The sequence below is a fragment of the Felis catus genome, chromosome A1, assembly GCF_018350175.1.
Source record: "Felis catus isolate Fca126 chromosome A1, F.catus_Fca126_mat1.0, whole genome shotgun sequence".
NCBI classification, from domain to species: domain Eukaryota; kingdom Metazoa; phylum Chordata; class Mammalia; order Carnivora; family Felidae; genus Felis; species Felis catus.
In genome coordinates this window covers 149,887,316-149,902,067 of record NC_058368.1, presented here as the reverse complement: position 1 = coordinate 149,902,067, position 14,752 = coordinate 149,887,316, and the positions used below count along the sequence as shown (strand labels likewise).

General features: G+C 34.7%; 1 protein-coding gene across 2 annotated transcripts in view; it reads right to left on the bottom strand.

Moving 5' to 3' along the window:
- RASA1 (RAS p21 protein activator 1) overlaps positions 1–14,752 on the bottom strand; it is a 114,882-nt gene that overhangs the window by 1,808 nt on the left and 98,322 nt on the right. Inside the window, exons 15-24 of one of the 2 annotated variants that reach the window (XM_003981135.5) lie at positions 14,176–14,252; positions 12,671–12,843; positions 12,187–12,346; positions 10,963–11,105; positions 9,433–9,548; positions 8,630–8,716; positions 6,317–6,384; positions 4,454–4,542; positions 3,021–3,098; positions 294–428 (exon numbers count right to left, since the gene is read on the bottom strand). In XM_003981135.5, the coding sequence (XP_003981184.1) occupies positions 294–428; positions 3,021–3,098; positions 4,454–4,542; positions 6,317–6,384; positions 8,630–8,716; positions 9,433–9,548; positions 10,963–11,105; positions 12,187–12,346; positions 12,671–12,843; positions 14,176–14,252 (1,126 nt within the window). The remainder of the gene's footprint in view (positions 1–293; positions 429–3,020; positions 3,099–4,453; positions 4,543–6,316; positions 6,385–8,629; positions 8,717–9,432; positions 9,549–10,962; positions 11,106–12,186; positions 12,347–12,670; positions 12,844–14,175; positions 14,253–14,752) is intronic. The other variant, XM_045033366.1, reaches the window with a different exon arrangement.

Genomic DNA, 14,752 nt, shown 5'->3' with positions numbered 1-14,752 from the left:
AACGCCACCTCACTATTGACTTCATTGTTCATTTGCCATCTTCAGAAATCACTGAAGTGTGTGAAACACATCATCGTTTGAGGTCACAGTGTGCAGTATCAAACATACATAATTTTAGCCTGGGTCCACTATTCCTTGGCCAAGATCTTGGTGGAGTTATGATTCAGATTCTTAAAAATGTAACTGAGAACAGTTTTGACCATAACTCAGCAAATTCCCTCTCAATTTTATGCTGACATTCTGCTTAAGTGTTAATCAAACATCACTGTTAGTGAAGGCTGGCAAAAACCTACCTGCTGTGCACCCCGTTCATTGCTGAGTGTTCGCAGTTCATCTGAATGGGCCACACAAATCTCATGCAGTGCTGCTAAATCACGAGACAGGTCAGTTCTAGAATGCTCTGTAGTGTCCGGAAGTTCAGGTACATTCTTTAAGAGAATCATAAAACTCCATTTACATATACAAATCTTTATAGTCACTTCTGAAAAGATCCTAATTGCTTATAGTAGACAGAATTTTTAACGTAATATTCTCTTAAACTTCTCTTAATGTTCTAAGGACTTACTGAAATGTAACATTCAGTGCTAATTCTGATAAAACAGAATCTGTGACCTCAGCATTCACATCAAACCTAGGTTCTGGTTTTCTACCACATAATGGCAGAATATTGTACAGTACTGTTGTTCTAAATAAATGGGTTTCCTAAACCCCTTTATTAAGAGTTCTGGGTTTTATTGATCTGGTATATAGGCAAAAAAAACCCAAAAAGACAAAACAACACAGTGTAATAGCTAATCTGGATTAAATGCAACCTAAACTTAAAATGCCTCTGTTCTTGCAAACTAAACTTCATTATTCAGCCGGTATATTTTGTTTGACTTTATCAGTATATATAAGAGTTACACTGTGAAAGTGTGATGAGAACATGTCAGGCCTGTAATTATCTGTGGACTATGCCCAAAACATTTGGTTATGTGTGGAAATGATCACTGTTAATTATGATATCTTCAGGTAACGTTCATTAAATAACTTAGTACTTTATTAGCACTAAATAATCAATGTTAGTTTCAGCCTGAGAATAAACTTAAACATGGGCTCAGCCTGCTGGTAGTTTTGAATAAATCCACTCCTCTCCCTAATGGTGATAATACTTGTTAATTAACTCATTCATTTATTCATGCAGTGAATGAAGGATTACAGAAATGAAAGACTGTAAGTGCCTAGGTCACTCAGTTAAGTGTCTGACTCTTGATCTCAGCTCACGTCATGATCTCATGGTCTGTGGGTTCAAGCCCCACATTGGGCTCTGCCCTGGCAGTGCACAGCCTGCTTGGGATTCTCTCTATGCCTCTCCCCTGCCTGCCCTCTTGTTCCCTCTCTCTCTTAAAAACAAAACAAAACAAAACTACAGTATTTGCCTTCAGGGAGCTTGCAGTCTCTGTAGAAGATACGTAAACGAATCACAGCAACACAGAGATATCAAAGATGTGCAGAGGACTCCTGGGAAGCAGAACAAAAGGTATTTGATTCAGGTTTAGTGCTCATCAAAGCCCTTCTGAAGGAGATACTTCAGGTGAGTGCTGAAAGATGAATTTGATTTTTGCAGGTGGTAAAGGAATACAAGAGTGTGAGGAGACAGAGTATTGGGAATTTGAAGCACTTTGAAAGGACACAATTTGAGGCCTAACTAGGAAAATGATGAGGAAGCGGGAATGTTGACACTTGTGGAGTATTAATGGAGTCCTAACCATTAATCTCAAGAATCTAAAAACTAGAAATATAGCTTAAGATAAAGCTAGCTGGTATTAAATACTGGACAGTTTGATTTTTGTTTTTTTGAGAGTGTGTGTGAGCAGGGGAGGGGCAGAGAGAGAATCCAAAGCAGGCTGTCAGCAGAGCCTTGACGTGGGGCTCAAACCCCCAAACCAAAGGATCATGACCTGAGCCAAAGTTGTATGCTTAACTGACAAGTCACTGAGGCGCCCCTTGACAGTTTTCAATTTTTTCAATCCTTGACCAGCTGTGTTTTTTTGATAATCAGAAATACTGGTATCTGCAAAACTTCCCTGAGTTCATACATAAGAAAGATGGACATTTGGCATTGGCCCCTGTATTTCTAAATTTTATCCCAAGTATAAACTTACGCTGTAAATAACTTTTTACACTTGTTTTTATCCCTGAGGTTGCAAACTCAGTGCTGGTTGCTTTCATTGCATACTGGTGTGGCTGTGTTTTTAACTGAATTTGAATACCTTAAGGCAGGACATGGGTACCTCAGTCTCCTACCGTAGCATTCCCTAATGTCATACACCTGGCTAAAGTGATCACCTTTTTCATAAACCTGTTTTTTTATATATGAACTGGATCACTAATGTATTTTAGTTTTTAATTGATTCAATGTCTGAAAATCTACAATCAAGAATATTCAACTTTACTAAGAAATACAGGATCTTATAAATTGTGTGTATATATGTATACATACTATTTGTATATAATTTATATGTATACAATTACATATATACACATAAAATACATATATATAATATATAAATTCCCTGTTTTATCATTACAGTTTATTTATAAAGGCCCAATGAAGACATAGGTAGTACCACTAAGTGAAGTGTAACACTAAATCCATGTATTTTATTCTAGAAAAGCCTCAAGAACACTCATTCCAGTCTATTTATTTAACCTGGTCAGATCTGAATCATCGATCTTATTTCAAATGCCATACACTAGCAGTTAAGTAAATACAACAACAGATTATCACAGTAAGGAGATTGAACAGCTAAAAGATAATGAACGTCAAGACAGAAATAAACATAAGTACTACAAAAGCCATAGTGAATACTTGGCATAAGCCATTTAGTGTAGGAACAAATGGTTAAAATGAAATAATTTGGGAAAGCAGACAAAAATAGGCAGCTTTTTGTTTTGTTTTTTCCCAGATGGAAAATCTAAGCTATTGCTTAAATACATTAACTCTAGGTCTTAAAGTACTTCAAAAGTTACACACATACCCCAAGTTCATCTAAAAACATGATCATACGATGTTTGTTACTTTTGATAAACGGATTGACACCTTCCATATAGGGCTCCTAAAAACATAAAAACAAAAACCTTACAATTTATAGATCAAAAACAACCACTGATCGATAACCACCATACATGTAGCAAGAATTCTTACAATCTAATTATGCCCATCAATAGCAATACATGTTCACAAGAATTAATTTAACCATACAAATTTGTCTTCTAATAAAGGCAAATTACTGAGGAACTGGAATCTTTTTAATGAAAGAAATTCTAGATGAAAAGAAAACACTGAGCAATGACCAATAACTTTTGACTTCCCAAAAACTTGACTGATAGCCTAGTTTTGACCAGAAGCCTTACTGATAACATAGTTGGTTAACACATATTTTATGTTACATATATTCTCTTCTGTATTATTACAATAAAGCTAAAGAAAATACTAAAATCTTAAAATATATTTACCATACTGTAATAGCCATAAGTGGACCTGTACAGTTTGAACCTGTTGTCAAGGGTCAACTAATTCAGATGGAATTACCGAGAAACTATTATTTGCCAACTGCCAAGATAAACATGAGCCAAACCCAGAGGTTAGAATGTAGCAGACTACAGATAATTAAAATGCAGTGCACTCAAGACTGCAACAGGAATATATACTACTCACAACCTGCTTCAGGATTCAGATAAATTCAAATGCTAAACCATACTACAAATTGCTCTGCATACTAAAATCTTAAGCCTGTTTAAAAACATGCTATGTTGTAAAACAAAAAAGGCTTAACACAAACTCTTTTAAAATCAATAACAAATGGTAAGGAACTCTAGTCAATTCCAAAGAAACAGACATGAAAAGTAAAAGTAACATTATGGTTAGCAAAAATTAAAAACAATTAATAGTCAATGACTTTTGGCAAGGATCTGAAGAACAAAAAGTCCTACCTAAGAATTTTACTCCAAAGTTAAAGGAAGTAACTGGAGAATTTTGAAAGTATGTATGGATACTTGTTATAGCAGTATTTATAACAGTGACAAGCTGGAAGCCATCTAAATAATGAGTACAGGAGTATTTAACACCTACATGACAACATAATCATTAAAAATAATAAAATAGTTGTACAGCAAGAAGTTTGTTAAATACTGACAAAATCAGGCACCACGGTATGATCACCACTAAATATTAACAATGCTTAGGAAGTGGGATCATAGATGGATGTTTTAAAAACTCGTCTGAGTTATTTACAGTAAATGTTTATTATGAATTAATGAGATGGATTAAGGTATGTTTAAAAATATACTTAGTGATTTTCTTTATAAAATAGCCACTACTGAAAATCTACCTAAACTGTCCATATTTCATGGTTTTATTATGTCAAAATTTCATTTGTAAATGGCATTTTAAAGTATCAAAAGGTTTTACCTTAGCTCCAAATTCCACAAGATTTGCTAAGTTCTGCACAGATTTAGCCACTAATATCAGTGTTCTTGCAGCAATAGGAGACGGGGAATCTATGAGAGAGAATTGGGCACAGGTAATGACACTGACTCCAAAGGCATTTTCAGGTAAAGCATTATAAATTTAGCACTTTAATATTTCTTTACTGGGGGCCCCTGGGTGGCTTGGTTGGTTAAGCGGCTGACTCTTGATTTCAGCTCAGGTCATGAATGATCTCATGGTTCATGGGTTCGAGCCTCATGTCAGGCTCTGCGCTGACAGCGCAGAGCCTGTTTGGGATTTTCTCTCTCCTTCTCTTTCTACCCCTCCCCTGCTGGTGTACTCTGTTTCTTTCTCAAATGAACATTAAAAATAAAATTTATTTACTGTTAAAAATACTAACACTCTTCCATTTAGAGCTCAATCTTTTTTGGGAATTACATGACCTGTATAAATCAAAAAACAAGTTAAAGGGGGTAAAGTTAAATAAACTGATCAATATTTATAGTTTGTGAAAAGGTTGGTGCTACAAGACTCAGCAGTTCTCAACTGGTTGGTATTTCAGAACACTTCAAAGCCTGCTTTATCTTTATCGCTAAAGAAGGGTCATTCCACAAACCCTTCATGACAATTTGCAAAACTAATTTCAACCCACTCATGTTAGCAATTTGCAGTCTGTGCACTTCCCTACTCCCAATCTTCCAGTGACTACAAAATCACTTTAAAGCTCAATAACAAAGATAACATCTGGGACTTCTGCTTTATTTTAAGGAGAGGAAAAAAAAAAAAAAACTTAGAATAGTATAGAATAAACTGAAGATTAGTCAGGAGACCTTTCCCTATAGGATGTACATAGTAGGCTACAAATGAAAACTGTAGCTATTACATATAATCCCTGAAACATAACAATTACTTAACAGTAAAAATGCATAGCTAAGTCCATTTGTCTAATTTTAGATTGTACTTTTAAGCTGAACTATAAATAAGTAGTGCCTGGTGGCTAGGAGGCCAACATTCAGATAAACCAGTCTCTCCAAAATCTAAACTCTAATTCTTAATAGAACCAGAGATTTAACCATTTGAGTAGCAACAGAAGATAATGACAGACATCTGGTGACTATAATAAGGTAAAAATTAAGATTTAGTCCAAAATATGTTTAAGTACAACTTTGAGCTTCTAATTATCAAAATAAAAACGGTTCAGGTTCCTTCTGTTCCTAATGACTCATTATTACATTTGGAGTCACAGGGATCACGGTTCCCCTTTCTTCCAAAGAAGCCTACGGCATCTGGAAGTCCTTCCGTAATAGATACACGGGAAATAAGCAAACCCAAATCTGCTTTGTTGGGAGTTTAAACTGGCCAATTAAAACCTCTCCTCTCTACAGGGCCACAAGTATTCACAGAGCACTACTGAACCTGTAGCTATCATTTTAATGTGACCTGAAAATACAACTTGCAGTAGTAGTGACAGAGTCTAGTGTGGACTAAAAGCACAAGGAAAGCTCTTCCCAACCTGAAAAAGCCAAGCTGCAGATTGGAAAAAGTCATCATAATGTGAGTTTCAGACACAGGTAGGGATGGGGAAAGAGTGACACGTGTCTAGTCACGCCACCTCAGGCTTCAGATATTAGATAGAAAAGGTAAGTAAAAGTAGAGAGGGTAAATAGCAAAAGGAAGGAAGAAGAAAAGGGCACTTTGGAATGTTTATGTCAAGTTTTAGAACTTGATAATAAATCAGATGTCAAAGATAAAATGAGATACAAGGTAAAAAAATAAAATCAGATGTTAAAGATATAATTTTATTCTAATTTTTTTAATTTTAAAATTTTATCAAAAGCTGATTACCTGAGATGATATTAAACATCCGTGGATTCAGGATGGCAGGACAGATAAGTCGAAGAAAAACAAAACCACTGAATGGGAGGGAAATTTTCTTTTTTAGAAAACTATATATGTTACATAATAATAAACAAAAGCTTTAATACTTGTAGAACCATGAACTATGAATTAATATAAGGAAGCCCAAACATAGCTTCAAGAAAATAATAAGCTAAAGTATCTTACTTTAAGAACATGTATCTCTGCTTCTTATACTAGTTGCTTTTCCCAAACTTGGAGTTTTCAGTTTATTCTGGGAAGATTTAGGTTGTATCTGTAACATTTACGGTCTTGGCAACTCTTTATTTATCCCGCGCTAGTAGTGCATCTTACACTTGCTTTGAGGAAGGAGTAATATTAGGAACACTAAGAATTTCTGAAATACTATAGGAGCACAAATAAACCTTTTTATAGATACATAGTCCTGTACGGTCCTAAAACTTATATTCTCTCATTTCTTTCTTTACTTATTTAAATAGAATAGCCCTATAAAGTCGTTATAAATCAAGTTAATTATTCTGATTTTGTTAATGAATTACCAAAATAAGAGCCCACTGTAGTAGGGAAAAGTGACTTCCTGGTAAGTGAAAATGTATTCAATTTAATGTTGAAAAGCTTTTATGATAATAAAGAAAAAGACCTCACCTTCTCCATTACAGAGAGGGTAAACCAACTCCTCAGCATTTACTTTCCAACATCACAACAGTTCACTTCTTTTTGGACTCTTAGAAATGGTTGTTACTTCTCAGATAGCACTTATTGCCATTGTAATACACAATTATCAGCTCTTTAACTACCTCTTTTAAACTAATTTGTGAAGAATCTTGCATAAATTTTGCTTGAAAACATTTTAATACTTAAGTCTTTGAATCTGAAATCTCACCTACCAACATTTAATCATGAAAGAATTTCAGTATGCAAGTCTACTTTCTGTGTATTTTTAGAGGGAATTTAACTTTAAAAAGGATACTAGGACCTACACTAGGGTCAGAAATCATCACCTTGGGCATAAGTGCCCCTTAAAAACCCTATAGTGTCAAACAATTCACATAGCAGAATTTCCTGCTGCATTTGCTTAACAATTATACTCATTTGAAACTGAGTTTACAAAAACTTTAATTTACATCATATACACAACTGTGCTGAAACATGCTTATAATTATTTTCTAATTCTCAGTCACTACTAAAGCCAAGACATACAGAATCTACAGTTCTTTAACACAGATGTCCTATCATTACTAACCAAGAGAAATTTTAACTGTAGAAAGAGTAGAAAACCTCTTTTACAAAACTCAGGCTGGAGGCAGGATTAACACACATTTTCAAAATCACCTGTATAGTATTTGTGTCTTGAGTGGTTGTCTAACTTTTTTTTAATGGGATATAAAATGACTGACAGTATATATTCTCCATAATATCTTATTATTAGACTGCTATATTCTCTGATGCTTTTGCACTGAATCTCCAGTTGTCTTCAGTGGGCTGGATGTACTTAACAAAAGCCTATAACAGCTTAGAGATTTTGACTGGATCTTAGAAGCCTGGCCTTTAGTTCTGCCTCAGCACTACATGACCTTAAGCAAACAATTTTAACCTCTTCTAGAGCTGCTTCCTTATTGGAAAAGTAAGTTAAAATAATGATAATGAAGTCCCTTTGTGTAAGATACAACATTCTGTGACTTGCCAAAGCAATTCCTCCTAATTACTGCACAGCAGGCACACAGAAACACAGCTTCACAACTAGACTGGAGATTAGCCCAGAGTCACAGACTATTATAAACCAAACAGTCAGTATCTCAAGGGTCAAATATTGCTCCTCCTTCTTAGCACCACATCAATTTGTTCCACTCCTCCCACTGTCCTCTTCCCTTCTCTTCTCTGTGCATATACGTGTATATGCCTATATGCATGTAGATACGTGTTGTGTATATGAAGAGTACTATATAAAGTTAGCTATAGGTCTTGTTGGTTACATAACTTTTAAACTCATTCTCTCTATAAGATAAAAAAATCCCAAATAGTTAACTATGAGTGTTCAGGTTTTTAGAAAACGTATACAGTAGCTAAATATCTCTTAGTAACTTCCAAAAAAACCCCACAGTTAAGTTATAGTTTCCAAGCCTCTGAACTCAGAAAATATTCAACAGGACTCTGACATCAAACCAGAGAAAAAAGTCTTCAATACTGTTAGTTGTTAGTCTTCAAATTTTCACGGTTACCCACTTGACTATCCATGCACGCTATACATAATGATATAATGAATGAATTGATGAGCCTTACCTAACAACTCTTGTTCTCATGGTCGTATTTGTAGGCCACTTGTGCTGGACAGATTTCTGTAAACACCCATAAATATATCTCAGTGTCCTGCCAAAACAACACAATTGTCTCAATACATAGAGTGAGGCAAAATGCTGATCTCACTGCAGCCAAAAGCTTAATTTACCAAATACATGTTTTAATGCAACTTGCCTTCCCCCCACCCCAAAAGTACTCTGCTACAAGTAACAACGCATTTAGCAAGGGATAACGAAAACAAGTTGTCATCAATTCGTTCAGCTAGTTCTTTACATTTACTTTGGGAGACATTTTACCATTTTTAGAATATTTCTGTATTAATGAAAAAGTGAAACAAAGTACAGGAATGAGGATACAGAGGAAATACTAAGTTTAGATGCCAGGAAGACAGATTTTTGACTTAAGTTCACTCCTACCTGAGTGAGTTCACTTACACTAACAGCTGTTAAGCAGATACTAATTATCTGGTGCATATCTAACCAAGATATGTATGATCCCCTCAAATCTGAGACTATTAAGTCTCTATTCACTATCAAGTTACCGTAGAAACCAGACATAGTAGCCTATATAAAAAGGTTTTTATGTTAATGTAAATGTCACCACAGTGGTTTCTTCAAGTCACTCTTTTGCCTTAAACACAATTTACCTTATAAAGATGAAAAACCCTAACTTTTTCAGAGTATAAAAACAGGACAGTGGAAAAGCTTACACATGTTTTAGAAATACAAATTTTTCAAAATGCAGATACACAATTTCTTATCAAATTAATAAATTTCACCACTTACGGTGGAAGTATTTCTGAAGCCATGAATATTTTCTCCACAAGTTCTGAAAGTATGTTCAATAGGTGTGCTAAATTAGTGTTCACATCTTCATTTTTTTCTAACTTTGATGGACTTAACTAAGAGAAGGAATAAATCAATATAAATGCATCTTGCCAATGATAAATGCAAATGAATCAAGGCAATCAAATAGTTGTTTTCAAGGTTCTCTGTTTTTCCGTTTTTCAATCTGTTTTAGTCTTGGGGGTAAGTATAAATGGGAATTTTAAGGCAGTCTGCTCTTTGGAGCTCATTTACTATTAATTTCCAATTAACTGAAGAATAAGCAATGATTATTCAACACTTTTCAGCTGTTCTGGGATTAATACCAGTATTAAAGTTCTCTTTTATTCATTCACCATGCTTTACCATAGATTTTTATAGGCACACAAATTGAATTAGACATTATTTAAAAACTATATATATTCTCAACTAGAAGACAAAACCCCATCTTTAGTGGCCACGTATTCACAAATATACCAGGAATATGAGAAGAATGATTACCATAGATTATACAATCTATTTTGATTATATTTATTTGGAAAAAAAAATGATTAAAATAGAAAGGGTTTTCTGAATGCCGTAGGCAGAATAATGAACGTTTCTCAACATTTTTCCATTACCCCTTGAAATCTAAGAGCTCTGAACTAGAAACAATGGAGTAGATTTATCTACATCTAAACTCCCTAGCCTGAATCCAGTGTCCACAGACTCTCTTCAGACTTTCTCCATTTCTGTATCCATTTCAGTTAGGCCAACTATGTCATTATCCCAGGTTTTCGACACTAAATCAATTTCTTCCCTCTATGTTAATTAGTAAAAACTGGCAACTTGGTGCAAAATTAACATCTGACAGGTCCCAGTGTACGTTATCAAAAGCAATTCCTTCTTTTATTAACTTGGTATCAGATCTAAAAAATGTATTTAATATCTTCCTTCTATAGATGTTCTTTCTACCTTGACAATCAGATGAGAGAAGAGCCATGTGAGATTCCATTCTTTATCTTAATGGTTTATTATGAATATACACTGAAGGCTTAATAATGAATCCTAAAAGGATGCTTTTATCTGCTTTTGAATGGATTATATCATACTTCTTTCCCCCAAAAAGCCTTCAAGGACACCCCTAGTTGTTATTATGAAGTGTTTCATGGACCTTAACTGTGTTATAAAACGTTAAGTCTCCAGCAAAAACTTCAATTTATGTTATATACACTTTCTGAAAGCAGCATATCCTTTATCGTTAGTACAGCAGGAGAAATGAGAAAGTACTTTCATTAATTCCTGGTGCAATTTCTGATTTTTAATCTCAAAGTACATCTTTTTTAAAAAGTCTGTTTTGTCTAATGTTTTTCTAAATGTCTCACAAAATGTGTAAGTGCTCTGATGAATAATTTTAGAAGCTAATATATTTGCCTTAAAACATAATTAGCTATAAAGCATTACCTATTAAAATACACCCTTTACTTAAATACTTAAACATGAAATTCGTACCTCGCAAGACTGCTTGCTTTCCATGATCTTTAAAATTGAGTCTTTCAAAGCATGATGAACAAACTGTGTAGCAGTGGCTTTCATATACTGCTCCATCAAGGTGCTCGCAAGTGTTGTGGCTCGAAATAGAGTAGTGGCTTCATCTACACAAGTATTTATTTTAAAAGATTATTTGTAAAGGACTGTACTAATGTGAACGAGACTGGAAATTAACTTAATTTTTAAATACCTCATTTGTATGCAGAATTGAAGTACTGATTATAATAACAACCTATATTTCTAAAACTTAACTCTTCAAAGGACTTTACTACTTCATTAGATCATCAACAGAAGGTGTTGACACTGCCATATTCATAAGAAGAGAAAAAAAAGGCTTAAAATGATTCTATGACCTGTAAGACCAAAGAGCCAGTGAGTGACAAAACTCCTATCGGAATTCAGCTTTGCTGTCCACTGAGCCCATGCTTTGAAACTCTGAGTTGATTTCCAAATCAGAATATAATTATGTGGTATAAACAACTAGACCTATCATTTGGATCATTCTGTAGTGTGTAAAAACACCAAGTCTCTATCATATATACCTGAAACTAAGAAGATATTCTATGTCAATTATACTTTCATTTTTTTTAATGCAGAAAATGACCCCCCCCCCACAAAATCCCAGTATAAGTCATTAGCCTAAAGTATGGCTATTGATGACCTAAAAAACACAAACACTGCCAAAAATGACAATCTCAGTGTAACATGGACCATCACTTTATCCTTCCTGACAAATCTGTATGTTTTTACATATTCTATGATTAGGAGGAAATAGTTCTAGTTTCTACAATTTATTGGGGAACCTAGAAGCAAGCACCGTTACTGAGCCAAAGTGCTAGTTGGAAAAGGGTTAATTGTGACAAATATGTAAGCTGTTAACAAAGCACTGTGGATCCAGCTGCATTGCTACAAATAAAATGCAACCATCACTCAACTTTTGTGCAATGGATTAGTAGGTCAAATATAAACAAGAGAACATGGTGAGTCTACCAAACTGTTCTTAAAATCAAGTACCATGTGCCATGAATAGGGACAAAAAGTCACTTTCTTATGGCTTCTAATAGTTCACCATGACAGAAACTTGTTTGAAATACTAACTGCTCCCCACAGCCAAATGTTAGCCAGCCCAAGAATTTTAAAGATGATGTCATTTTAAAGTATCACACCAAAACGTCCATACTTTACCTTCCATGCTTATTTCTCTGTCATTTAGTGTACATAACAACAATGATTCAAGCTTTTCATGAAGAAAAATCCTCAGTAGGATGCTAGCCAGTAGTGTTCGGTCCTGTCCACATACATGTGATAAAGCATAGACTACATGAAGCTCCTTTTGCAGTATAAGCTAAAAAGGACATCAAGAAAGACTGTTGAAAGTATGCGGCATTAAACTCAATGAGACTAACAGGAATTGTGTTACGTTCTTCTATTCAGAAATCTGTTCTATTGAAAACATCTGTTAAAACTAGAATGCGTTTATCGCCTACATATCTATAGTCTCTTAAGACCAACATCTTCCTAGCACAAGGCTTTTCAACCTTCTGTGCCTATCACTGTGCATTAAGCTATACCATTACTATATTTAATGGATCTTTTATTTTATTTAAATGTTAAATTTAATTTCTGTTAATTCCATCAAAAATAATTAGACTGGTAAATAACTTAATACCTCTTTAAATTCACTGTACTCTTCTTCTGGCATGATTTTTTCCATAGAATATCGTGCTCGGACACGCAGGGATCCTGGTTCAATACCTTTTAATGGTATATGGGAGCTCAGCAAAAACCATTCATCTGTGGCATGCCCTTTCTGTAACCGGCTCAACTGGCAGCGCATAAATACTTTGATAGAAAAACATCAAATGATTACCATCTAAAAAGATGACACTATAATTAGTCATACAAGTAAATTTTCCTGACATTTTGTTTTCTCTATAGTGTTAGATGCTTTAAAGGACTTTTCAGTGGTAACACAAAACCCAGAGTTGACACTTCATATACTTCATTCACTTAATGCCTACTGTGTGCCAGACTATGGTGCGCAGGGACATGGGACACAGACATGATTAAGACATGGTCTCTGACTTGCATTGGAGGTCACCGTCTAGCCAAGAAGGCAAGAAATCAATTATGGTTCCATGTGGGAAGTGCTGTAACAGTGCTTAATGCTACCGAAGTACAGAGAAATAATACATAATTCAGCCAGTGGAGGTTAAAAATCCATTCCAAACAGGTAACCCCTAAAGCTAATGTGTAACAGGATGTGGACGTGTAGCTAAAGAGAAAGGCAGAGAAAAAGAAAAAGAGAGCACAGTTCAAACAGAAGGTACAGCGGGGACATTTAAAATCCATGGATTACTTAAGAACTATTAAGAAGGCTGGCATACCTAGAGAGGACATACCACAGATACACTATGAAAGCAGTGGGAGGAGTGAGTGAGGAAAGGGCTTTTCTTCTCTGTTTACCAGGGGTTTGGATTTTATGTTTGAAGTAATGGGAAACCACTAAAAAATGTTAACCATTTAAATAGTACAGAAATTACAGAATAACTATTTTACAGAGAAAAATTCAGGCTTTGATCTGTTAATGCCTATCATTTCTTTCCCTACGCCTGACTTTTAAGAAGGTATTAGCCTAATTCACTCTGGTGTGAACTGTTAAATCCCACTGCCACCTGCTTCAGCAAGAGGCTGGGCAAAGGTGTGCTACCAAGAACAAGCACTGAGAAGGTTCATCAGAAATGAATAAATAGTAGACTAATTTAAAGAAAAAAAATTAATAGAGTGCTTTTATTCACTTACATCAAACTCTATGGAAAGAGGAAAAACCTAAACAGTAGAAAGAAGGGATAGTGGAAGCACCACAGAAAGAGGGCCACTCTCACTGTCCTCTCGTTCTTCCCATCTACTGGGGAGAGGAAGATGAGAGAGATGATACAGAGTTTAGTAACAAGGACTTAAGTTTACAGTAGGGAGAATTTAGCGATACTGGCCTTTTTTTTCTTAAACGTTTTCTCAACAATCAAAGCTTCTCAGAAGTACAAAAAGAAACTATGTTATTAAATTATGCCATTTGCTCTTTTGTAAATCTCTGTTTTAGACTACATTTCATATAAATTTAAAAAGTATGTAAAACGTGTTTTACTTCAGTAAGAAATTTCTGTATCAACTTACAGATATCAGGATCTTTGCTTTTCTTTGTTTTGTTACTAAGAGTTATTTCAAATCTGTTAATGTCAGGAGGAAGATCACTAAAGGAGCAAAAAGAAAAAGAATTAACAAAATATCCTGGCATCAAACTATCTAATTCTTTTATTTCTAGTATCAAATAAGTTCTTTATATCTGCTACTAAACAGTTTGAACATGCTGGATTTAAAAATGGATACAAAACATGTTATTACCTGTAAGACAGGAATGCAGACCAGCAAATCATTCCTACTATCTTTAACCTCAAGTAAATCCTGGAAACCCTTGTAAACATTTTCTGTGTGTGTGTTAGTAAATGATTTTGTACTTGTCAGTAACACTAATTCACATTAGTAACTAGGTGAAAAACCAAGGACACAGCACTTCACTAATCAAAAGTGACCAAATACAGCAGGAAAAAAAAAAAAGTATGTACTATTAAAATGCCTGGACTGGTATCTTGTTCTGACCACTGAGATACAGAGATGATGGGGGGGAGGAAGGGAAGGGATCACGAAAGAAAATGCAACAGGATAAAAGAAAATGATTTAATGTAATAATAAA